A 25,802-nucleotide genomic window follows, 5' to 3' on the forward strand; every position below is an offset into this window, starting at 1 on the left:
TATTGTTCTTTATGTTAACTACAGGTTGTCAGGATGAGCTATTCACTTTAGTAATCAATAATTTTATTAGTTTTGGAAGCAATAATTGACCAATATTAGAATTTAAACTAACAAATGTTTAATAGCATCCTTGGGTTTTTGTAGGCGATGCATTACAGATCAAGATGCATATTTGTATTTTTCTATTTCTTTATAATGATAATTTTCAGAGAGAATAAGTATTTTCAATTCATTTCCAAGTGTTTTTGCATTAGTATAATTTTATGTTCCAATATGAACATTATAATTTACATGCATCGCTCAAAAAGTAGACACAACTCTCCTATTTAGAATTTTCTGTTTCGTCCATATTATCATTGGTGACTGACATCACTTAATAATCACACAGTGGTGAGGGATATAAATGGCCAGATCTCTACGTTATCAACATTCAAACTTGGTACACATTTTATTGAGAATATTCTGTACGAAAAAAAAAAGAATATTCTGTACGTATGAAGAAAATGAATAATAAACGCATACCGTCAAGACCACATTGTTTTGGAATTTATTTTCTGGGGATAAAGTAACATAGCCTGAAGAGTAACTAAATTTTCTATCAGGATAACTTTTAATAGAGATTGTTGCATCAAATTCTTCAGTATATCCATAAACTTGAATTACAACATTTTCAGAGGCTCCAACACGGAATACTTTTGGTGCTGAGATGACATACCTGTTGAAATAGGAAAAGAGTAAGACCAATATCTGAAGGTGATGTGTCTTGTTATAGTTCTGATTTTTTCATCTCACTTGAGAGATTCAAATAGGCAGATTTTTTAAAAGTGATTATTTTTTAAATCAAAACTTACTTGATTTAAAGAAGTAGAAGTTTCTTTAAGAAGAGGAAGTAGCTTAAAATCAAGACTTGAGAAACAGAACTGGAGAGTTAGCTAACATTTAGAAATAACAACACTTTGCCTGAGCTGCTGCCGCAGAGAAAGACTTTCAGTGCTGTTGACTGGAACATGCAAATAGGGCCAACGTTTTTGCTCAATGAAGAAAAAGGGCAAAAGGCCCCAGGGCTGGAGTTGCAGCCCTGTCATGTACTGGCTGAGGGGCCACGGTAAAGTCACATAGTGTTTCTAAGACCAGAATGATTTACCTGTGAAAAAAAATCACCTTCTTGACCAGCTTGCACTAAGGAGGAAGTGGGAACACGTAAATGAAAACATCTATAGCATGCTTCCCACTCGGGAAATGTTAAGATGCATTAATTTCACCAAATAGTTAAAAGGAAGTTATGTTAGAAGTATCGTGTTACCCTGAGTGGGTAAAGAAAAGGACACGGTAAGAGTGAGCTCGGGATGGCTTTAGAAATGCAAGGAGAAGTATGGTAACAACCGTAGAGGACGGCGATGGTGCTGCTGAGTGCCCACGGAGAGGCCGCGTGAGCCCTCGATATTCCACTCTTGATTTTGGCAACAGGCCAGTGATGTAGACACTAAGATTACTCCCACTTTGCAAGTGAAAAGAGGATAATTTGACCAAGGTCACATGCCATATAAGTGAATGAGGCAGCACCTTATATTCAGGTCTTTCTCCTGGTCGTTAAGGTGTATGATTGAGGTCAAGGGTATAAGCTATGTTCACATCCATAGGCTCTTATTCCCAGTTTCATTTTTCATGTGATTTATACAAGAATGGAAATCAATCTATATAAGTCTTTGAAATAACATTTAAAAAACGTGTGATTTTCATTGTTTCATTAAAAGAAAACCTAAAAGTATAAGCGAGCTTATTAATTAAATATCATGGAAGGACCTAATTTGAACAGTGAGAGCTACATGTGCTGTTACATAGGAAGAGAGAAGTGTGTTTCAGCCCAAAAGGTCACTGTGACTAATCCAAGTGGCTGAACAGGCCTGGGCCCCGCGCCACTGCCCACCCACCTCCCTCCCCCGGCCCCTGCAAGGTTCCTGCAGGCCCTTGTGAACTCATGATGCTAAAAAGTCAGCAAATCTTCAGGAACAGGGAAGTTAATTTGGAAGCAATTAAGTCTCTTTAAAACATCTGGCTGTCTCCTCTGTGACAAGTAATTTAGAATCACTTATAAACAAATTGTAGAAGAGGGAAAAGAATCTCCAGACTTCTAACCATCATCTGAATGGTTGATGATTGCAGACTAACCCAGGAACAGCAGAAAAGGAGAAGAGCTAAGCTTTGCTGATGAGCTACATTTCCCGAAATCTTGCCCTGTGCTAGGCACTGTTTGAAGGACTCTGGATATATAAACTCACTGAACTGCTACAGCCACTCTGTGAGAAAGGTCTTATCATTACTCTCATTTTACAGATGAAGAGACTGATAATTAAGCAGCCCAAGGTCACACAGTTACGTTACAGAATTAGGAACTGAACCCACGCAGCTTGTTTCCTGAATTAACAATTCCAATTGCTAGACTAAACTGAACTTAGCAAGAGCTTTGCAATCCGAAAAATCTTTTTTTTTTTAAAGATTTTATTTATTTATTCATAGAGACAGAGAGAGAGAGGCAGAGACACAGGCAGAGGGAGAAGCAGGCTCCATGCGGAGAGCCTGACGTGGGACTCGATCCAGAGTCTCCAGGATCACGCCCTGGGCTGCAGGCGGTGCTACACCGCTGCGCCACGGGGGCTGCCCGCAATCCGAAAACTCTAGGGGGAAAAAAGCTATTTTAATTTCAGCATTCTTATAAGTTGTATCTTTTTTTCAGTTTAATATTGTTTTAATTTTGAATTGTCTATGTGGTGGCGGCAGTGATAAAACATAAAATATTCTGTACTTAGAAGTTCCTAAAAGATGGCTCTGGAATCACCCTTCATACAGATTTTGGTCCTTACTGGTTTACCAGTACCACAATCTATTCATATAAAAAAAAAATCATACTTAAAAAAATATAGTATACTTTTCTTATTTTCTTTCGATAGTTTAAGAGGATTGGGCCCCTGAGCTTGCAGAGGCAACAATATTATTTTGGCCTCTACCTAGAATGTTCTTTCTCCCCAGATATTGCGTAGTTTGCTCCCCTCTCACTTCCTTCAAGTTCTGTTTGAGTGTCACTTCCTTAAAGATCCTCTCCTCTCTACAGTGTGGGGTAATGCCCCATCACTTCCTTACCCTCTGACTCCTTTGTGTTTTTCTTCCTTGCATAATAACCACCCGACCTTATTCATTCATTTATTCATTTTGGTTCATTCATCCACCCATTATTTGCTTCTCCCCCTAGAATGCAAGCTTCATACCATCTACTATATCCCTAGTGCCTGTCACAGGGCAGGTGCTCAACAAGTTTTTGTTGAATCAATCAATCAAATTAATTAAATTGGTTGCCACGCTGTACATGGCACTTCTTCAGAGAAAGAGAGGAGATGCTTACTCAGGGCCAGCGCAGCGGAGGAGAAAGAACTCAGAATCACGGGACCCAGGTTCTAGTCCTAGTTCTACACTAATTTGAACTCCCTAATCTCGATCTTTCTTGAACTTCTCCTATTGTCTTTTAAAAAGGAATCTACAACCACCACCTGGGGAATGGGGTGACTATGGCCTGTGCAAAGATCAGATCAAGGGTGGGAGAGTGTTATAAATTTGGCATCCTGAGTATACATCTATATTTATATTTCACCTAGTTTTATGTACATATTTATGAGAAAATGAAAAAAAAATTGAAGTGGTAACAAAGAGTCCTTAGTAAAAGCCCTGCTTTGTCCCCCTCCAGCAGCATGATCTTTGGCAAGTCACTTTCCCCTCTGTCTGGATTTATCCTCGTTTGTGAAATGAGTAGATTCCATTACATACTCTCCAGTTCCTTTTCGGTTCTAAGCTGTTATTTCTAGATACAAAATCAGTATTTTAAGACATACCTTGAAATGCACAATATTTCAATAATCACACTAAAATTTGTGAAGAGTTAATAAATTCAGAAATAATTATGATCGTTTTTCAAATCACAGTATTAAAATTGACCCCAAAGTAACACTTGCTGTACTACGTACAGTGCCAGGAACATACGAAGAAATCTGTGTACCAAATACAAGTAAGCAATCATGGCAGGGAGGTGTATCATCCTGAGTTTGTTTTGTGCTTTTTTTTGAAGAGGAATCCACATACTCCCTTATATAAATTTTAAAAAAATAACAGTCTCATAAAGCTGGCGTATTAGCCATTCATCAAATCAAGATGTTTCCATGACTTTCTCATTCACAGATGAGACCATTCACTTGGTGTTCTAGGAAGTAGAAGGTTATTTTCAAATTAACTGTCTGTTCAATTTATTTTTCACTCATCGCAACTAAGATGCATTGAAAAATGAAAATGGGTTCGTTTACTTACGTTTGCTCCTGTCCCCAACTTTTACCTAGAAAGATCAAAAACCAAAGTATGCCCCAAAGGCCCATGGCTGGAGGCAGCAGCAAACCATGGATGTAACCTCTTGAAGCTACTTTCCTTTTTAAGTAAACTGAGCTTGAAGATTTTGGGTAAGTTAGTTTACTGGCTAATTATTAATGTCAGAAGAGGGACTGCTAAGTAGGGGAACTAAAATCAGAACCGAGACACCCTTTAGTGCCCAGATGTAAAAGGAGGAGGTATTTTTTAGGGATTTACATCTAGAGATTTATTTTGGATTCATACAAATAAGGCTATTCTGCCATGGGAATTAGCACCGTCATGAACGGCTCCACGCCAGAGCCACCAAGCCTCGGACCTCGGCCTTTCCCCTCCTGACCAGGACACTCGCTCCGATGGGTCACCTGCGAGCACACCTCTGGTAGGTCCACTCGGACACTGGCAGAGACCCACCTGGACTCCGTTTCAGAGTGAGGGAGTTTAGGATGGGTCCGGTTTAGACGGGGCTCACCAGGTAGGCTTCCTAGTGAAATCTGGAGTGGCAGCGTCGTCGGTGTTGGAAATAGTGGGGATAAGACGGATCGGTGTAGACGTTCTATAGAAGGGCTCCTTGGTCGGTCCCAGGCTAGAGAGGAAGCCGAGCATCAGGTAGAGGAGACCCCGGGAGAGGTGATGACACCGCTGTGCTGAAGACGCCGGCATCACTCTCTCGGAGACAGCCCCGCAAATACTTCCGTATTTAGTAGGGGGTGGATATCCTCCAATATCTATTAATTCGCACCGCACAGGTTCAAAATTCACATTCATTCTGATGGAGAATATCTTTCTTAAAAGAATAAATTCATGTATGTACCTTCCAATGAAGATTTTAATAATTTTAATGCAAGAACTGAAAAAAACAAAGCTTCCTATAACAAATGAGTCTAATAACTATAGAATGAAATAAAATTTGATCTTTGAGATTTTTATGTCTCATGTTTCACTAGGAAAAAACAATTTTTAAGATTTTATTTATTTATTCATGAGAGAGAGAGGCAGAGACACAGGCAGAGGGAGAAGCAGGCTCCGTGCGGGGAGCCCGATGTGGGACTCGATCCCAGGACCCGGGATCAGGACCTGTGCCAAAGGCCGGCGCTCAACCGCTGAGCCACCCAGGGATCCCCTAGAAAAATTTTTATATACAACTTTCCTTTTATCTGTTCTCATTTCTCCCTTAGTATATAACAGGTAGTCTATTTTATTTTATTCTTTTTAAAGATTTACTTATTTACTTGAGAGACAGCGAGTGAGAGCAGGGGTGAGGAGGGGCAGATGGAGAGGGAGAGCGAGAATCTCAAGCAGACTCCGCACTGAGCACAGGGCCTGACATGGGGCTCGATCCCAGGACCTTGAGACCATGATTAGGTACTCTATTCTAAAGTAACAAAACAGATTTATCTAAATATTTTTTTTATGCTTCACATGTTTTATGGCCACACTGGCATTCCTTGCTTTGAATTAATAAGGTTTTACTTTACCAACACTTTAGTACTGAACTGATCAGAAAAAAGTCACACAAAGGAAAATTTCATACACAAATTTCACTAGCAATATTTCTTGCAAATGCTATTGAAATGATAAAAATCTGCCACAGTTGTCGGACAATCTACCCCATTTGTTTCCAAAGGGAATTTGTAAAATGATTAAGCTGGGTTGCGAAAGATGGGTTGAGTTAAAACAAACAAAGTCCTTTTGCCATCATTTTCGGGAAAAGATCCTTTGGAAAAAAGCAAGAATACTCAAATCATAGAGTATTTGTATTTTATGTGCAAGGAAGTTTGCTTGTATTATATAGTCAATATTGATAAATGATATTTGTAAGCCATTGGCATATTTTTCTGGGAGAAAAAAATTGTAAAAATAATGGATCCTGGGGCACTTGAGTGGCTGAGTCGGTTAAGCTTTTGGCTCAGGTCATGATCTTGGGGTCGTAAGATTGAGCCCCAGACCTCAGGCTCCGCGCTGACTGTGAGGCCTGCTGAGGATCCTTTCCTCCTTCTCCCTCTGTCTGTCTGTCTCTCTCTCTCTCTCTCTCTAAAAAAAAAAATAAAGTAAAATAAAATAATGGATCTTAAAGATCTTCAATGAAACCAAAATTGAATTCACAGATTTCACGTGTGTTTGAACTTTTCTCTGGCTTTTAAACATGACTCCGAGGTAGATTCTCCTTCACATTTTAAAATGTTGCCTTTTGAGAGTCTGTGGATTTTATACAAATATGAATCGCTAACAGAAGAGAGTCCAAGTCTGGCAGAAACTTTGGTGGTCGCCTGGTCTTCCTGCTAGTGCCACTTCGATTCTGCCCTCAAGACCGAGCCCGAATGGCTCCCTTAGTTCACAGGCGCCTCCTGACCTGGGTCCTACTTGATTCTCCAGCCGGCAGCCTGAGTGCCGATCTTCCTGGGGTCACCGTGGCACGGAGGCGTTCCTACCAGGGGAGCAAACAGTCTAATTCTATCACCATTACTCTTAACCTATTCAGACCCCCAATTTGATATGTCATCAGAAATATGGGGTGTGCGTGGGTCGCTGTGCCACCAGCACTTGGTCTGTGTAAGTGCTCGACCAAACCACCAGCGTGAGAGGGAATAGTGGGGTACAAGCTACAGATAATTGGGGAACCTTCTAAATAAATACCTCCCATTAGTCACCGGGCTTCCTGTATTTTTACATGGCTCTCAGGATGAAGGAAGGTCTTTATCGTTGAACGCAGCAGAATTCCGCCCCGACTTCTTTTGTTTACTGTCCGTGAAAGGTCTGGGATTAGATGACTGACCCGTTAAGAGTCCCTCCAACTGCTGTGTCCCGAGAGTCTGACATTCTAACTCAGTGAGCAAAGGAGCACAAAAAGGTTCCCACAGACCAGAAACTTTTCAGAAGGTATTTAAAGAAATTTTTCGCTTGTTTACGACGCTGGTTTCCATTACAGAGTATGTGCATCTTGCCCCTTTACCTCATCGGTTGTGAGAGGTCTTTGCCCAAAGACCTCAGCCTCACGCTGACCCTTATGAAAGATACTGTTTGAAGCATGTTCTCGCTTCTCAGGAGCTGGTCCAGTAAGTAAGAAGGTGGGAAGGTCACAGGCGTTCATTCACCATCTCAACAAGACCTGCTGAACTCCAGGGCATTTTGACAGGTGCAGAGAGGACACGTCCCCAGCTTTGAAAGAGCTTGTCCAAATAACAACAGCACCATAGCTACCAATCACTAGCTCCTGCCATGGATCAGTTATTGCAATAATGAACTTAACATAAATGGTCTCAAAAAAAAAAAAAAAAAAAAAAAAAAAAAAAAAAAAAAAACATAAATGGTCTCTCATCTGCACCCCCGCTCCGAAGGGTGCTACAACCTTCACGCTACCAATGAGGAAACCGGGGCTCAGAGAGATACAGTGGTTCGCCTCAGGGAACACATCCGAGAACCTGCAGAGATGGGGATTTGATTGTGGTGAGGTCAGTAGGAAAAGGAAAAGAGACATTACCAAAGCAGGCTGGGCTTACCTTCTCTTTGGCGCCTTCTCCAGCGATTTGTAATTGAGTCTCCAGTTTACAAACTCTATCGAACTTTATGGAGCCCGGTTCACACATTGTGATTCTTATTTATTTATTTTTAAGATTTATTTATTTATTTATGATAGGCATAGAGAGAGAGAGAGAGAGAGAGAGAGAGAGAGAGAGGCAGAGACACAGGAGGAGGGAGAAGCAGGCTCCATGCAGGGAGCCTGACGCAGGACTTTATCCTGGGACTCCAGGATCACGCCCTGGGCCAAAGGCAGGCGCTAAACCGCTGAGCCACCCAGGGATCCCCTTCATTCTTATTTATATGCCATTGAATATTCTAGGCAGAGGCTCAAAGGTCCCCCAGGGGAGTAAGTGTGGCATTCGGTGAAGGACTAGCCTGACTTAGGTCTGGTTCTCCCTTCCTCTTGGGGCGCTGAGGCCAGACCAGCTAATGGGACCACCAGGGCAGATGGTAGAGGGGGAAGGTGCCCTGACAGGGCGAGAGGTGGGGAGAGCCGGAGAATCGCCAGGTGAGCCACATCCTAGGGGACACGGTGACTCAAATCCAGCAGCAGTGGATGCTCCTGTATCTGGGTCCTTGAGAGCACCCAAGCCAAGTGACCCAGCTGAGCCATCGCTGAATCCTTCGCTCATAAAAACCGACGCCGGTCATTCCTTGCGGTTACACTAAGCCACAGAGTTTAGGGGCCAGTGACTACCTAGCAGGACTAAATGTGGACACCGGCATAGGGGCTCTCTAAAGGCCCAATGCTGGTGCAAGCTCCTTGCCCTCCCGCCCCCACCAACGGGCGCTCGCTCACCTAGATCGATACTTTAATTTCCAAGCGTCCAGAACAGCAGCCTCAGAGGCCCATCCCAAGGTGCCACCTGCTGCAGGAACCTGCAGCATCCTGAAGCAGGCGGGCACCCCGCGTGGCCGTGGGGCCGACGCAAGCCTTTCCCCGGCAGGCCCGGGCTTCCCGTTTCTCGGGTCTTCTGAGAACTGGCTTCTTGGTTCCTGGAGAGAGCAGTGCCTGCCTGGCTTCTGATAAGGAGGCTGAAACGTGGAATCTCGGAGCCCTGAGAGTCATATACACATGTAAGGAGTTCTTACGATTATTTTTTAAGCGTCTGATTTCTCCTGCTTTATCAGCTCTGTTCTTTCTACCTGAAAACACGAAAAAGTCTCCATTAATTGGGGAAAAAAGCCAAATATCACAGAACCTTTTGATGGGTTTTTCTCTAAAGGTCACTGCTAACCCTCCAAAGGCTTGGTCTGCCCCCCAACTTTATACGATTTTCTTTTCCTCCGTTCATCCATAAATTCCCCTCACTAGAATGTTTCATAGATTATCTTAGTGGAAGTTAGATAGAAACAAAATAGGAAATGAATAAAAGGATTTCCCAGCAGCAGAGGCCACTCGATGTTGGTTGGCAGGTGTTGGCATTATTCCCATTTTACGGGCAAAGAAACCAAAGATCAGAAAGGGCTTAAGGGAACGAAGGAAACCCAAAATCACACAGAAAGCAGTGGCCAAGGCCACCTGTACAGTGTGAGGGTCCCAGGGCGAGATGAAGACGTAGGCTGCTTGGTCAAAGAGGTAAGAAAAAGTGCTGTTAAAGGTAGTAAAACATAAAGCATCTTCTGTGGTCTCTCAACTTGCCAAGATTTGCTATTTAATGTCATTTTAAGTGGAGGAAAATGAAAGGTTTAAATTAATGGCCCGATTTTTACCTTTCGTCTTTGGTGCAACGCCGTTTAACTGCAAACATACGGGCTCCTAATTCGTCAGAATGACCCGGGTGGCCTTGGGCGACGGCGCACACTGGGTGCTGTGCCCGCGTCGCCGGGAAGGCCGCTGCTGCTCGGGCCGGCCCGGCGACACAGCCCTTGGCTCAGGGAAGCGGGAGGAAGGGCCGAGGGAAGCGCGGCTCCGGGCCGCCCCGTCCGGTCTCCGCCGTGCCATGTTCCGGGCAGCTGCCGGCCACGACGTGAGCAGCGGGGCGTGCCCGGGCAGGCGGAGGCCGGCCAGCTCAGGCTGTCGCCAGCGAGGAGCGGGGTGGCCGCTGCCCAGCCGGGTGCGCTCACGGCCGCCGCTGCCCCAGCGCTTGCGACGGTAAAACACCAAACGTGCTGTACGGGGGTCACTGCGAGGTTTTTGAAGCTGCAAAGAGAAATATATATATATAGAGAGAGAGAGCGACGCGGCACTGGGCTTCCTGGACCCGGGAGCAGGGAAGATCCGAGGCGAGGCTCGGGTGACAGGGAGGCAGCGGAGGCCACAGCATGACAGCCTCCCGCCTCCCCACCAGCGACAGTCACTTCTGGGGGCTCCGCAGCCCTCCCTCAGGAGAATGAGTCCTGGGGGTGGTGGGCTCCGTGTGGCTGGGCTGGGGGTGGGGGGGTGGGGCCTCTTGAAGGCTTTGCCGGCCCGGCAGCTCAGTGTGGACACCTCCCCGCTTGCCTGGGCGGGTGTCCTCATCTGCAGCCACTGTGCCAGGCCTTGGGGACAGAACCTGGGCCTGAGACCACAGGGATTTTGGGCAAGGGAGCCCTGATTCTGCAAGTGGGGGGGCTTACAGCAAGCCCTGGCCCAGGCCACGGTTTAGGGACACCTGAGAGCTGTCAGGGCCATGGCTTTGTTTGGGATTGCCCCTAGAACTCCCTCGGGGCCCCCGCGACCCCAGCTCCAGGTGCCACATGGACCCGGCTTCGGTGCACCTGCAGAGGAGGCCCGTGCCAGCATCCTCGCCCTCCCTGGCCACAGTCAGTCCCTGACCTTCATGAAGCTGGTGGCGTGCATGGTGGGCGTCCCTGGCCTGGGACTGAGGGGTGTGGTTGGGAGAGGCCGGGGAGGCAGAGGGAGCTGCCGGGGCAGGTAGAGGCCAGAGGTCATCAGGACGGAGAGACACGCAGGGGCTCAGTCGGGGGGACACGGCAGGCAGCTGGGATGATACCTGAAGGAGAGAAGGGCGAGGGAGCCCAGGTCCTGCTGACCCGCGGCCATCCATCGAGCAGGTGAGCGCCCGTCACTGAGCTCGCGGCCGGGGCAGCGACTGGAACTGGACCAGATGCTCTAGAAGCTGGTGGTCGAGCGCTGGAGACACACCTCCAGACCACCCAACACCACCGTGACGAACGCCGTGCCGGGGGTCTACACAGCAGGGAAGACGGCGGGTTCTCGGTAGCGGAAGTGGGCTCTGCTGCACGGGCGCACCTAACTCTCTATCGCCTGAATGGGATGAAGTTTTGTTCCCTTCTCGCATTCAAGAGGCTCAGGCCACCCCCGCGTTCCCGGTGTCCCCGGAGGCAGGCCCGGGTTGCCTTTGCGCCACCAGGCTGTCATCTGGCTTCCTGCCTCACGGTCCCAGGCGGCTGCTGGGGCTCCAACCATCGTTTCTGAGCTGAGGGCTGCAAAAAGAAGGCAGAAAAGAGACGCTCCCTGTCGAATCGACTTGCTTTGCGCAGCCTTCCTCCAAGGCCCATAAATACGTCTCATCAGGACTCGGGAATAGGCTGTGCCCAACTTCAAGGGAATTGAGCGGCTAAAACTCAGGTTTTTACAATAAAGAGGAAAGAGTGGGTTCTGGTGGGTTAGTCTCTGACACAAGGGTTTTCCTCCTTTGCATCCCACGCTCGTGAAGATCGACGCACGGCATCGGGTTCCGGGAGAACTACCACAGGTTCCTGCTTTTGGCCAGAGTACCCCCCGCTAATAGAAGGCTGGGTCCACGTCTAAAGATTTCATTTTAAGACCTCGATCTTAGAGGGGGAGGCGGATTTCTCGGCGGCGCGGACGCCCGTGGCCAGGGATGAGCGGACCGCCACGAAGACACCCAAGGCGAGGGCAAGGGCCTGGGGCAGCCGGCACGAGTCAGGGTATCGGGCCAAGGTTGACCAAGCTGATTGGCTATTGCAGAGTGATCTCAGTTGTAGCAAAAAGGAGACTTCTATGCTGGCGGCGATGTCGGGGAGGCATCTGGGAAGTTCTCTTCGGCTCTTAGGCTTCAGCAGATAGTTCTGAGCAGCCCCATCTGGGTGCTGGCACCTGCGTCGATGCTGATGGTCGTGGGCTGAACGAGCCCTGCCGACGGCCCCGTCTCTGAACAATCCCCTCTCTTTACTTGCTTCTAACGTAGAACAACTCAGAGTCCACGACTTCAAGTTTTTTAGTGTTTCCAAGGAGTCCAGGAGCTGAGTAAAAACCTGAAGGTCGGGGATCCCTGGGGGGCTCAGCGGTTTGGCACCTGCCTTTGGTCCAGGGCATGATCCTGGAGACCCAGGATCGAGTCCCGCGTCAGGCTCCCTGCATGGAGCCTGCTTCTCCCTCTGCCTGTGTCTCTGCCTCTCTCTCTCTCTATGTCTATCATGAATGAATAAATAAAATCTTAAAAAAACAAACAAACCTGAAGGTCTTGCTGTGGCGCCAGAAACTTGGGGTTGACGCCTAAGGTCTGGATCCCTGCTCCAAGGCCCTGACGTGGCCCCGTAGGTGAGAGCAACTCACTGTTTTCCATCCGTCTGTCTCGTAACCTCTTCCTGGTTCTAGGTGACCGCCTATCTAATGGGTTCATGATTAGGACAGCCAGTCACACGTCAGTGACCCCACTACCGTTTTGAAAATGGAAACCGACTCCCAAGTAATGTCATTCCACTTAAGACCTTAATTAAAAGCATAAATGACATATATGAATCTTGGGAAAGCTGAACCCTGAAGGAAATAAAATCGAGCATGTTCCCAAAGATCACAGAAGAACCTAGGATCTGTGGGAAGCCTCTGTCCGGAGGCAGCTGGCCACCACCACTGGGAAGTCACCTACGCAGGCCACAGCGGCTACGAGCGACGTGCCCACGGAGGCAGACGGCGGCCGGGAAGACTTCCGTCTTCACCTTTCTTAAAATGCCTTTTTCTTTTTTTAAGATTTTATTTATTTATTCAGGAGAGACAGAGAGAGAGGCAGAGACACAGGCGGAGGGAGAAGCAGGCTCCATGCAGGACCCCAGGGTCACGCCCTGGGCTGAAGGCAGCACTAAACCGCTGAGCCACGTGGGCTGCCCCTTAAAATGCTTTTTGATCAAAATTGAATCCAAACCCATGACTGTCTCAGATAATTAAAGGATTTAGAAGAACATGATTCATGAAGCACTGTTGCTGTGTCGTCCTTTACATTCATATTTATTTAAACGTTCATCCTGGGGGCGATCGGGGGGCTCTGTTGGTTAAGTGTCAGCCCTTGGCTCAGGGCGTGATCCTGGGGTCCTGGGATCAAGTCCCGCCTCGGGCTTCCTGCTCAGCGGGGAGCCAGCTTCTCCCTCTGCCCCTGCCGTTCCCTCCGCTTGGGCTCTCTGCCTCTATCTCTCTGTCAAATAAATACATAAAATCTTTAAAAAAAAAAAACCAAAAAACCCAAAAGCCCCTTTCACTCACGTCCGAGCGGTTTTGACCTGTGTGTCGTACCTGAACCTGGAGGTAGGATAAATGCTGATTTCAAATTCAGAGAGGGCAGGCGACTGGCTCAGGGCTGCACGGCCGGCCGAGCCCCCGGCAGGCATCGAGGCCGGACTCACGGTGGTTTGGTGCGTGTCCCCGTGGCAGGTGCGCTGGGAGCCGCCGTGTGTGGCCTCATGAATCGGCTGCTGGGCCCGGGCCTGCCTCTGCGACTCTCTGACCTTGCACGAAGGGCTCAACCGCGTTGTGCCTCAGTTTCCCTATCTGTAAAGAGGGGGAAAGAATAAAATACGTACTTCGTGGGGTCGTGGTGGGGTTTAGGTGAATTAATTCTTGTGAAAAGCTTAGGACAGACTCTGAGCTCGAGCAAGTCCTCCCGGACGTCAGAAATCATCAGGGAAGGGTGACGGGTGCCCAGCGAGCTGCTGGGGCCCCGGGGTGAGCGTCAGGGCCCGGGCGGGGCGGCGGGGGCTCTGCGGGGCTCCAGAGGCTGGCGCAGTGCTGGCAGCGGGCACAGGGGGGCCTGGGCTCTGGGTCCCCCGGGGCGTCACCCCAGCTCCGCGCCCGGGTTCACTGGGGGCCTGAGCTCCGAGACCAGCCCTTTCCGCGGCGGCAGGTGCAGCGGCCCGCGGGGTCTCACCTGGGTGCCCGCAGGCCGCCCGAGGCCCCAGGAACGTTCCTCCCCGGCCCGGGTCGGGCCCTCCCCCCAGCCTGCCCCCCAGCCACGCCGGCCACCCCTGCCCCCCACCTGCCGGCACAGACCTGGGCTACCCCCAACCCCCAAGGCGCAGGAGCTCCCTCCCTGCCCACCTGCACCCTCCACCCGCACCCCGCACCCCACACCCGCTCTGCCCCCTGCAGGGAGGCGTGCACAGCGCCCTCCCCAGGGCGCCCCTGTTGGAGCTAGCCCCACATTCACCCTCGCACTCGGGTGCCTGGGGCCCTGCGTCACCGCCCCGGGAGGTCACCGCGTCTGGAGGGCCCCCCCGGGCTGCAGCCTCGGGTGCCGCTGCACCTGCACCCGCTCTCCCGCCAGGTGCTCGGCTGCTCTTTGCGTCGAGGCAAAGGGAACCCGGACACGGAGTTTGGGTCGCGCACCTGTGTCCTGCTGAAGGTTCCAGCGAGTGACGCTGCTTCTCTAACCAGTGACGCCGACGGGCCAGAGGCTCTAGCGAAGCAGGTGGCGGGGAGTGCGGCCCGCAGAGCCCTCCCTGCACCCAGGGGGACACGCGCCACACGCCCCGCGGTGACCTGGGCGCCCAGGCCTAAGGGAGGTGGGCCTCTCCACCCAGGGGCGACACCCCCGGCCCAGCACCCGACCCTTGCAGGCCTGCCTTTGCCTCCAACAGTCAGATAACGGGCATGAACAAAGAGTCCTTTTTATGATTATTTGTAAAGTTAAAAAAAATGCTCTTTTTGTTATAGGAAAATTTGAACTGATAAAAAAGTAGAGGGAATGGCATGATGAGGCCCGCTGCCCGCAGCCGCCTCCAGCGATTGTCCGCTCGTGGCCAGGCTGCTTCCTGTGCACCCACTTCTCCGCCCTCCCTAGACTATTTTGAGGCCAATCCCTGCATCACTTTATTTTATCTGTAAGCATTTCAGTATACAGCTCCCAAAGACAATACTTCCTTTAAAAAAAAATAATTCTCACCCTCAAAAACAATGATGTCTTGATATCATCAGATAGCAGTCAAGGCGCCCGTTTCCGCCGGCAGTCCATGAACCTCAACCGCCACCAGCGCAAAGCATCAGTCACTTCCATCAGCCCTGGGATGATTTCCACCGAGGCACCAGATAAAACACTCAGCGCACACACGCTACATTTCTCAGCCGCCGTGTGTCCTGCTGCAGGTGAGGCCTGCCAGGTGCTTAGCGCGTTCCGACAACAATGACAATAATGACAATAATGACAATAATGCAGCCTTCTTTCCTGTAGCACTTGAATACTTTTTGCCACCAGGTGATAGGAGCCGAACACGAGGTACACGAGTCAGCAGAACGCAGCCGGCAAATGAGAATCGGAGCAGTAGGACGTGGTGCCCGCTCACCCCGCACGCTTCCCCGTGGCTCCGGGCGGCCTCCGGCTTCCCCGGATGATGCACCATTCACGGCCGCCAGCGCTCGGCGGCAGCCCCCCAAGCCCCCGCTCGGAGGGGAAGTACCATGGGCACCATCGTGGCTTCTTGTTGGAATTTCATCTCTCTGCAATGTTGCTGTTGTCAATGCTCTGGTTACAATTTTTTTTAGCAATCTGTCTCCATCCTATTTTTCAGGCTAGCAGAAAGGGCCAGGCTCAGTTATGGAAACCACTTGATGGATGAAATACTGAACCGTAAAAAATCAAATATTCTTCTTAAAAATATTTTATTTATTTGAAAGAGAGAGAGAGAGAGAGAAAGAAGGAGCAGCAGTCAAGGGGAGGGGGAGAAGCAGGCTCCCCTCTGAGCAGGGAGCCCGAGGCAGGACTCCATCCCAGGACCCTGGGATTATGACCTGAGCCAAAGGCAGATGCTTAACGGACTGAGCCACCCAGGTGCCCCCAAGTCAATATTCTTAAAAATATTTTTCAAGTGGTACTGATTTGCACTGCTACCCATAATTTGAGGGAGAACTCATTACTGAGTTCTATTTTGATCTTTCACCCCAACCTCCCAGCAAATCAGAAAGGTTTTAGGAAAATAGGAACTTGAAATTGTCGCTCACAAAATGATGGCTTATAAGAACATGAAGTGAACAAAATATGTTCAAAGACATAGATGCTTCTTTTTCATACTAGATTACAATGAGAGTCTAAAATACGCTGTTGCCAAAGTTCTGGGTAAAGATGTCAATAAAATGATAAACACATTACAGTGAACAAACCTGTTTATCATACTGGCTGTTTACCTTTATTTGAAATGTGAACACCTTGAATTTCCCAGGTCTTTAGAGGATCAGTTAGCACCAACTCCAGCTGATGCCTGGAGAATAAAATATTTCATAGCTACCACACATACGTGAGCCCTAATTAACCCGGACAAATTTAACATGATCTATTAATCAGAAATGTCTATGGTTTTCCCCTATGGGGTCTTGAAGCAAATCGCAAGGAAACAAAGTTGAATCAGTTGGCCGTGGGTGGGGGGAAGGCTAAGAGAAGAGCAAAGGCCAACAAGGGACTTCTACGTTCTCCGAACAGTTGGCTGCACACCCACTGAGTTGACTGATATGAAATGCCTGTTTGTGTAGGTAGAGGAGTTCGGACACAGGCACATACGTATGGTTTGCCATAGATGGAGTGTTTGTGTTCTTCCCACAATTCACATGTTGAAGGGTGACCCCAGTGTGATGGCTTTTAGAGGCAGATCTCCGGGAGGTGCTTAGGTCCTGAGGATGGAGCCCTCGCGAGTGGAAGCAGGTCCTGGGGGATTCCCTTACCCCTTCTGCCATGAGGGGTCGCGGTGCAAGAGCGCGGTCTGTGACCCCGAACGTGGGCTCTCAGCAAACACTGAATCTGCCACTGCCTCAGTCTTGGACCCCGCAGCCTCCAGAACTGTGGGAAAGAAATGCCCGTTGTTGATAAACCACCAGTCTGGTAGCCTGTGACAGCAGCGCAACAGCCTACGGGATGGCTCAACCTAACATACACGCCTCTGGTTTGTTCTCATCGCTCTAGTTCTACAAATTGAAAGGCTGTGATAAGCTGTCAAATGAAAATTACGTTATACTTAGTGAACTCTACTAAGAAAAGTCACCAAAAACCAGTGAAACATAAGGATCAAAGCCCATTAGTCCAAACGGGGTATTTCCTAAGTGTCTGTCACGTGCAAGGCACAGTCCTAAGGATAAATATGGGGATAAATAACAAACTGTCTTCAAAGAATTCATTCTGGAAGAGGAGAGAAATATGTAAACAAATACATGATCACAGAAGGTAAGAAGTGCTTCAGTAAAAGCACGTACGAACTACAGTAAGAATATGAAGGGGACGCGTGGGTGGCTCAGTGGTTGAGCACCTGCCCCAGGCTCGGGGCGTGATCCGCGGCCTCAGGATGGAGTCCCACGTCGGGCTCCCTGCCTGGAGCCTGCTTCTCCCTCTGCCTGTGTCTCTGCCTTTCTCTCTCTGTGTCTTTCATGAATAAGTAAATTAAATCTTTAAAAGAAAAAAAAAGAATATGAAGAGTAAGCATTTAATTCTTTGGGGGATACTTTTTGGAGAACTCAGTCTCTGAGTTGGGCTGTCAAATCCATTTGTCAGGAGGGGATTAAGAAGGGGTGACGGGCATGAAGGAGGGCACTTGATGTGATGAGCACCAGGCGTTGTACGCAGCTGATGAATCACTGAACTATAGCTCTGAAACTGATAATGCAGTATATGTCAATTAAATCGAATTTAAATTTTTAAAAATTTGTTTAAAAAAGGATTTCCAGGAAAAGGCAAGAAAACTGCAAAGAGCACTTAGTGCTGGAGCGGAGAGGGCACAATAGGGTAGTGGCAAGAGGAGCCGGAGCCGTTGGCAAGAGCAGGGGATGAGAGTGTCTTGATCCACACAGGTTTTGCCCGATAGGTCACGGAGAAGAGGTTTTAGGTGGCGAAGTAGAGTGATCACATGAGCAGCGAGCTGGAGAGCAAATCAGAGAAGGGAAGTGGTTAAGGCTGGACTCAGGGAGGGTAAAGAAGGCAGTGGGGCATCAGGCAGGTCATGATAACTCAACAAAAACTGATCATTTCTCAAACCTCTGGATGATCAGTTATGTGCAGTGTGTGTTTATTATACGAGGAAAATATTGCCTCCTCTTTTTTTACTTTTTAAATTAATTTTATTTTAATAGTTTATTTAAATTCAAGGTATCAATATATAGTTTAACACCCAGCACTCATCCCATCACGTGTCCTCCTCAGTGCTTGTCACTCAGTCACCCCGTCCCCCCGCCCGCCTCCCCTCCAGCGACCCTCAGATTGTTTCGCAGTCAGGAGACTCTCCTGGTTTGTCTTCCTCTCTGAGTTTTCCCACTCAGTTTCCCTCCTTCCCTTATGGTCCCTTTCACTATTTCTTATAGTCCCCGTATGACTGAGACCATATGATGATTGTCCTTCCCTGATGAACACCTACCACTTATGTTGACGTAGTTGGAACCGGAGAATATTATGCTAAGTGAAACAAGTCAAGAGGAGAAAATAGTGCTTCCTTTTATTATATAGATAAATAGCTTTGGAAATACATACCTAAATGGATGATATACATTGTCGGTGTGTTTGTTACAAAGCAGTTGTTTAGAAAGACTGAAATAATTATATAGAAGCATAAAGCCCGGGTATCACCCCAAACTACATGCTCAGTATAAGTCCAAGGTAAGTCACATGGCATTCTTCTACAGAGATCGTCAGAGCTACAGTTAATCCCGCTCCTGATAAAAACCAACCCAACAGCACTGGTTCAACATCAGCGCTATCTTTAATTATCGAAGAAGCCCTTGGAAGAATGACGGACACATCTTAATCAATAATTTACATTGAAAATAGATGTAGTTAACTTTAAAAGTTAGAAAAAGAACAATAAAACAAAGAAAGTTGAAGGTAGAGACTAATGGACTGTGTAGGGGGAAAGCAATAAAACTGAAAACAATTATAGATAGTCAAACTAAAAGCTGTTTCTTTGAAGATTTATTTAATAGAGAAAGCTGATCAAGTCTGATCGAGAAGAAAAGAGGACACGTATTAACAACATGGAAGGTATTACGCTAAGTAAAATAAGTCAGTCTGAGAAACACAAATACTGTATGATTCCACTCAAATGGAATCTAAAAAAAGAAAAAGAATAGACAAAAAGTGAGATCTGACCTATAAATAGAACAAACTGATGGTTGCCAGACGGGAGGGGGGTCGGGAGTAGGGAAAATGGGTGAAGGGGAGAGAGAGGTACAGGCCTCCAGCTATGAAATGAATACATCACAGGAATGAAAGGCATAAGGAATACAGTCAATGATATCATAATAGCAACCTAACAGGACAGATGGTGCATTTGTAGTGAATAAACGATAACGTACAAACTTGTCAAATCCATAAGTTGTGCACTGGAAACTGATGTAACATTGTGTGTCAACTGTACTCAAATGTTTCAAAAAGAATGATATTGCCCTCAATCTATACAACATATATTCTGGGAGAATTAATTTTTGCACCATAATTAAAATATCAATAATAACATTTATTATTAGGAATACTTATATATCTATTTATGACATAGGCAAATAATGAATGTTTTATTTTATATAAATAAATTATATATATATATATATATAGAGAGAGAGAAATACTTCTATAAACTTGGAGCAAGGAAGCTTTTCTAACCAAGACACCAACCCCAGAAACTCTAGGCAGTTTTGACCTTCTGAATATTAAATACTCCTGATGCCATAAACAAAGATTACAAGACCTGTGGATTAGGAGAAAATATCTGCAGCATATTTATCATATTTTATGTGTGTTTGTATATGGGTGTTATATATTTTTTGCAACTTGCACATAACAAAGATTGGATTCTGTGATGTATAAAAATGCCTAGAACATGATAAACAACAGACAAACCAAGTAAGAATTGACAAAGATATAAAAGGCTAATCCATTGGAGGAATATCACTGGCTGATAAACATATGTAAGCACAGGTAATAACTGTCACTTCACACGGAATCAATTTGCTCCATGAAATAAGATATCACTTTCGATTCATCAGATTGGCAAAAATTATGGATGGACAATAACCCATTTTGGCAAAGGGGTTGAACAGTAGGTTTTAAAGATTGTGGGAGGGATCCCTGGGTGGCGCAGCGGTTTAGCGCCTGCCTTTGGCCCAGGGCGCGATCCTGGAGACCCGGGATCGAATCCCACATCGGGCTCCTGGTGCATGGAGCCTGCTTCTCCCTCTGCCTATGTCTCTGCCTCTCTCTCTCTCTCTCTCTGTGTGACTATCATAAATTAATAAAAATTAAAAAAAAAAAGATCGTGGGAGTGCAAATCAGTACCATCTTTTCAGAAGGCAATTTTTAAGTAGATGTCAAATCGCAGATATGCCTATTCTTTGATTCGGCAATCCTACGTGTAACAATGACAACTATCTTACAGAAAAATATACATATGTACGAAGAGAGATGCAAAATGATGGTTTTCTTTGCATAGCTGTTTCTAAGACTGAAAATCCAAGAACAATTTAGATACTCGTTGTAATTGGTTGGATAGTGGCCCCAGAGAGATATGCCCAAATCATAGCTCCTGGTACCTGTGGATATGACCTTATTTTTGGAATAGGGTCTTTGCAAATGTAATTAAGGATCAAGAAATGAGATCATCTCAGACTAGGGTGAGCCCTAATCCCCATATGGTGTTCTTATTACAGGTAAAGTATAAGGTGTCCCTATAAGAGAAAGAGGAGTAGAAGACACAAGAGCACAGGAGACACAGCTACGTGAAGACGGAGGCAGAGACGGGAGCGATTCACCTATAAGCTAAGGACCACCGAGGAGCACCAGGTGCCACAAGACGTTCTAAGAGGCCAGGAAGTAGTCCCCCTACAGCCTTTGGAAGATCACGGCCTGTTGACAGCTTGGTTCTGGGCGTCTGACCTCCAGAACTGTAAGAGAATAAATTTTTGTTGTTTGAGGCCACCAAGCTTGTGGCAATTCGTCACGAGCAGCCCTAAGAAACTAATAGACTCATTAATGTGTGAGTCGTTAAATAAATCAAGGCATACGGGTATTATCAAATACTGGATGATCACTGAAAAGAATGAGGCAGCTTTCTCTGTACTGTTGTGGAAATAAGATTATGACATTTGGCTAACATTTTTAAAGAACACATGGTAGAAATATGTCCATTTATGTAGCATGAGCCTATTTATAAGGAAATCTGTTCATAGTAGTTAACACTGTAGGGCCAGAGGGGCTACAAGAAAACCGACAGAGGTTTTTAAATGGTTATTCTTAAATTTTTTATTGATTTTCCTCTACATTTTATTGTTTGGCTTTTTTAAGCCTGTAGGTTATATTATTTTTATATATTTTTAAAATAATGAAAATACATACATCCTATGCATTCATAAGTTCAGGAAGATTTCCCAACAGTATCGCTGTTTTGAAGATTAATTTTTATACTTTAAAATATTTTTCAGAGCTTACTTGTTTATACGCTTTTATAGGTTCATGAGAAGGCACAAGGAAGTTATTAAATCCCTTTTCAAAACCAGTTATTTAACAAAAAGTTGTAACAATGAGAGCTAATGGATGTTAACTAATTATGGCAATCACTTCACAGTTATACGTAATTCAGATTATTATGTTGTACACCCTAAACTTACACAACGTTATATGCCCACACATCTTAAGCAAACTGGAGAGGGGGAAACCAAAAGGAAAAGATGTTTTTAACGATGAAATTTAAAAGTTACTTTTTAAAGTACCAGATTAAACCAACCTCGCAATATTTTTCTTAACTATTTCTCTTCCTTAACTTGCCCGATCTCCACACTAGGATAGTTAATTCGAACTCAGATGAAACCAAGGAAAATGTGGTGAAAAGTAGGTCAGTAAAATCAGACACAACTTTAAGGAGTCAGTGCTCCTCAGTATTCCCCACGAAACCACGTGGAACAGACTGAAGGAGATTCTCCTCTGTAGGTGCTCACTGGGATTTCTGGGATCCCTTCTGCCTCTAGGTGATCCTGTTGGCTCTGCCTTGGGGCAGAATCAAGAATTATATTTGGATTCTTCACAGTTTGCTGTTGTCTCCACGCACGATTCTGGGTGTCTGTGGTGGGTGATGTGCGCGCAGAGCCCGCGTCCCCATCGCCCAGGCAGGTGTTCGCACGTCACCCACCAGCTCCTGGGGGTAAATACTGACCTGCATCTGCTGCGCCAGGAGTCGTGAGAGGTCTGGTGAGTGGGCTGGGGGCTCCCGACTGGGATCACTGCCACTGCCACTCTCGTTTGTTTGGTTTGCCCAAGCCAAAGTGCAGGGGTTTATGCTTCGTGTTTTCTGCGTTGAGCCAAGTTGGGAAGTCCTTGCCCCAGAGGCCGCCCAGGCCCTCCGGCAGCCTCCGCACCACGGGCTCGCGCACCAGGCCTTCCCACCCTCGTGGGGCCCGGGCACGTCCTCCTGGGATCACCTGCAGGCGACTGCCCCCTGAGCATGGGAGCACGTCCTCCTGGGGTCACCTGCAGGCGACTCCCCGCTGACTGCCCCGAGGGACCAAGGGACTGAAAGCTCTGGGACAGTTGGGGTCAAAGGCAGTCTGGCGGCTCCCTGCGCACAGCTCCCCTCCTTTCTGTGGGCTCCGTCCCGGCCGCAGCTCTGGGCCACGGGGGTCCGGGTGCTGCCCCGACGACGCGACGGCTCTTGGCCGAGCACAGGCTCCAAGGCCCGTGACACCCCCCGGGCTGCCCGCTCCCGCCCCGGCTCCATCCGGAGAGCTCTGCCCCAGGGGCGCCCATGACACCCCAGCTCCGGGCCCCTGCCCCAGCGCTCAGGCCCTCACGCACACTCGCTGCATTCCCCCCCTGCCACAGTCCCAGGCCACCAGTTCCCTGAATAGCTGGAGCCCTCGTGACCCCTTGACCCCTTACATGTCGCCCTTTCTCTGGCAGCACCCCTGGGGCTTCTTAGGCCACGTTTCCGTGGCAGATGACTGGCTTGAAAACTCGGCCTCTGCTGGACCTCACCTGTCCCGCCGGTGGGCCAGAGCCTGAGCAGGTGAGCAGGTGAGCAGGTGAGCAGGATGGCGAGACGTTCACACAGGCTGCCCCGCAGCTGGAACGGGTCGCAGCCGTCTCTGTCATTTAGAAACGAGGAAGTGGCAGGACGGGGCGGGGCGGGGGGGGCTCCCCGTGGGCACAGCTGCTAAGCGGCAGAGCCAGGAACCGAGACGCAGCATCACGAAGTGAAAAGGCCGCGGAACCACAGACCGGGAGCTCCGACACCTGCGGTGGCCCCGCCGGTCCTGCCACCCGGACGAGACTGAAGAGACTTCAGCTTTCAGAAGCTCATTTGCCATCAGGAGAGGATTACAGTTCCTGTGTCGCCCAGGTCGGAGTGTGGCTTTGCTGAAAAAGAGCTTTAAAAAGGATAAAGCCTCAAACATCACCGTTTCCAGCAGGGCCCTCCCCAGCTGCGCGTCGCCCGCGTGATCGCATCCAACTCTGCGCGCAGAGCACAGACCACTTGTCCCCGCCTCACCGGGCTAAGGTCCCATCGCCGTAAACAGGAAGCCCAGACCGAAACCTGGCAGCTGATTCCAAAAGCTTGGTTTTTTACGTGACACCTTCTAAACAGGCCGTTTCGGCAAATGCCTGCTGGAGCGGCCGGGGTGCGTGTAGGTCTGTCATCGTCATTTTCATTCAAGCGCAGTGTCTGTAGCTCCTTGACCGTCCTGAGAGTGTCACTGAAATTTAAGTGCTAACTAAAAATCGGTTCTTTTTTTTTAAATTTTTTTATTTATTTATGATAGTCAGAGAGAGAGAGAGAGAGAGAGAGAGGCAGAGACATAGGCAGAGGGAGAAGCAGGCTCCATGCCCCGGGAGCCCGACGTGGGATTCGATCCCGGGTCTCCAGGATCACGCCCTGGGCCAAAGGCAGGCGCTAAACCGCTGCACCACCCAGGGATCCCTGAAAATCGGTACTTTGAGACTCGTCTCCCAAATAATCTGGACGGGTCCTGAATGCCGAAGGACAGAAACCGTGCCCGACGAGCACGCAGTCACTAGCGTGGGGGGCCCTGCTATCAGTCTGAGCCGCATTTACACTCTGCCTGCGTCACTCACGATCCCATGATGTTGGACGTGCTAATTATTATTACACCCCCTGGCCCTTGATGACGTCACCTGGAAAACGGGGGTAATGAGGGTTCCTACTGCATGTGATTGGTGGGAGTGTGCAAGGAGGGAATCTGATTATGAGGCATCCACGGTGCCTGGCATGTAGTAAGTGCTCACTTAGTGTCAGCTCTTTTTATTTCATCCTGAAGTTCATCAGACCTAGTTTTTGTGAGAATGTAGAGGAAGCCACACACGTGCCGGAGGCACCAGCTGCCCTGAGACACAGTAAGGTCTGGGAGACAATTAGGAACCATCTCTATTATAACTACAGAGAAGGGCTACCATGTGACCTATTTCCTTTAGGTTATAGGACTCTGCTAAATACACGTGGGACAATTCACCCTGTTTGCTTCACCCCTACACAGAGTGGAAGCTGGAAGAGCCCACAGAGCTTCTCACCTGGTCCACATCAATCAGTTAGAATGAGAGCATGTGGCAGCTTCTGGGTCATTTCATCACAACTTCTGAAAACAACACGAAACTCTGGAGCACCTGGACTTCCTATTTTCTCTTTCCATTCTCTTCTTGATCCAGGAATCTTCTTGAATGATCCACCTGTTGAAAAACGAGAGAGAGAGAGAGAGAGAGAGAACATCCCTCAGAATAAATGCTTCCATCAGATTATCTAAATTATCAATTGGTAGAAGGGGCTGAGTATATTTTTATCAGAGACCTGCTCTATTTCCCACAACTATTCTGATCTCTATGCCCTTAATGCAGGGATGTCCGTGAGTAGAATAAGCATATTTTTGGTAGCAGTATTATTATTATTATTTTTTTTAATTTTTATTTATTTACGATAGTCACACAGAGAGAGAGAGAGGGGCAGAGAGACACAGGCAGAGAGAGAAGCAGGCTCCATGCACCGGGGAGCCCGACATGGGACTCGATCCCAGATCTCCAGGATCGCGCCCTGGGCCAAAGGCAGGCGCCAAACTGCTGCACCACCCAGGGATCCCTGGTAGCAGTATTATTATTTGTTCTTTGCTAAAGTATTACCTCAAGAAACTCAGATATAAGACAAAAAAAAAACCCATCAAATACACACATTTTTAAGGTGTTTGTTCATCTCTTAAATCATATTTAGGGAGTGCCTTCTCTCTCCCCGTCAGGGAGCCAAAGATCAGCAAAACCCAGTGCCTGTCCCCAAGGGATATCACAAATATCTAAAGATATGAAACGGGGGGTTATTCTATGATGCTACAATGTCAGACTGAGCACAAAGGAACTGTCAGCGGTGAGTGCAGTGTTCCTCCACAGATTCGTACGTGAGGTCCTAACCTCTAGTACCTCTAAAGACTTGGAAGATAAGGCTTTCAAAGAGGTCGTTATGGTTACATTGGGTCGCTGAGTGGGCCCGATCCAATGTGCCTGGTGTTCTTCTGAGAAGAGAGTAGAACACAGGTGATACAGAGAGGAAGACTGTGAAGACACAGGGGGAAGGCGGGCATCTGTGAGCCAAGGAGTGAGGCCTTCGCGGAAACCAGCCCTACTGACAGCTTGATCTTGGACTTCAAGTCTCCAAAACGTGTGGGGAAACAGTTTCTGTCGTCTAACCTACTAGTCCGTCCTACTGGGTTACGGCAGCCGCAGCAACTAACA

At 47.8% G+C, this 25,802-nt stretch overlaps 1 protein-coding gene and 2 long non-coding RNA genes across 7 annotated transcripts in view; 1 reads left to right on the forward strand and 2 right to left on the reverse strand.

The window, feature by feature from the left end:
* The window catches only part of C5 (complement C5), a 75,096-nt gene extending 70,607 nt beyond the window's left edge, over positions 1-4,489 (reverse strand). For both annotated transcript variants that reach the window (XM_025432488.3, XM_035696929.2), the window contains exons 1-2: positions 4,351-4,489; positions 523-715 (exon numbers count right to left, since the gene is read on the reverse strand). In XM_025432488.3, coding sequence (XP_025288273.3) covers positions 523-715; positions 4,351-4,415 — 258 coding nt within the window. In that variant the 5' untranslated portion in view covers positions 4,416-4,489. The remainder of the gene's footprint in view (positions 1-522; positions 716-4,350) is intronic.
* A 73-nt stretch (positions 4,490-4,562) lies between these two features.
* LOC125756087 (uncharacterized) lies at positions 4,563-21,098 on the forward strand. Of its 3 annotated transcripts, none has more exons than XR_007414169.1 (3): positions 4,563-4,786; positions 15,041-15,208; positions 20,732-21,098. It is a non-coding gene; the product is annotated as an uncharacterized LOC125756087 (long non-coding RNA). The 3 variants fall into 3 exon arrangements; XR_007414168.1 differs by lacking the exon at positions 20,732-21,098 and adding an exon at positions 15,294-16,218; XR_007414167.1 differs by lacking the exon at positions 20,732-21,098 and adding an exon at positions 15,318-16,218.
* Positions 16,223-24,751, reverse strand: LOC118350187 (uncharacterized). Of its 2 annotated transcripts, XR_007414171.1 has the most exons (4): positions 24,600-24,751; positions 22,545-23,767; positions 16,775-22,495; positions 16,223-16,317 (listed from the first exon to the last, which is right to left on the reverse strand). It is a non-coding gene; the product is annotated as an uncharacterized LOC118350187 (long non-coding RNA). The 2 variants fall into 2 exon arrangements; XR_007414170.1 differs by having other exon boundaries at positions 16,223-22,495.
* Between the last annotated feature and the right edge of the window lie 1,051 nt (positions 24,752-25,802).

Source organism: Canis lupus, chromosome 11 (assembly GCF_003254725.2).
Source record: "Canis lupus dingo isolate Sandy chromosome 11, ASM325472v2, whole genome shotgun sequence".
Taxonomy (NCBI): Eukaryota; Metazoa; Chordata; class Mammalia; order Carnivora; family Canidae; genus Canis; species Canis lupus.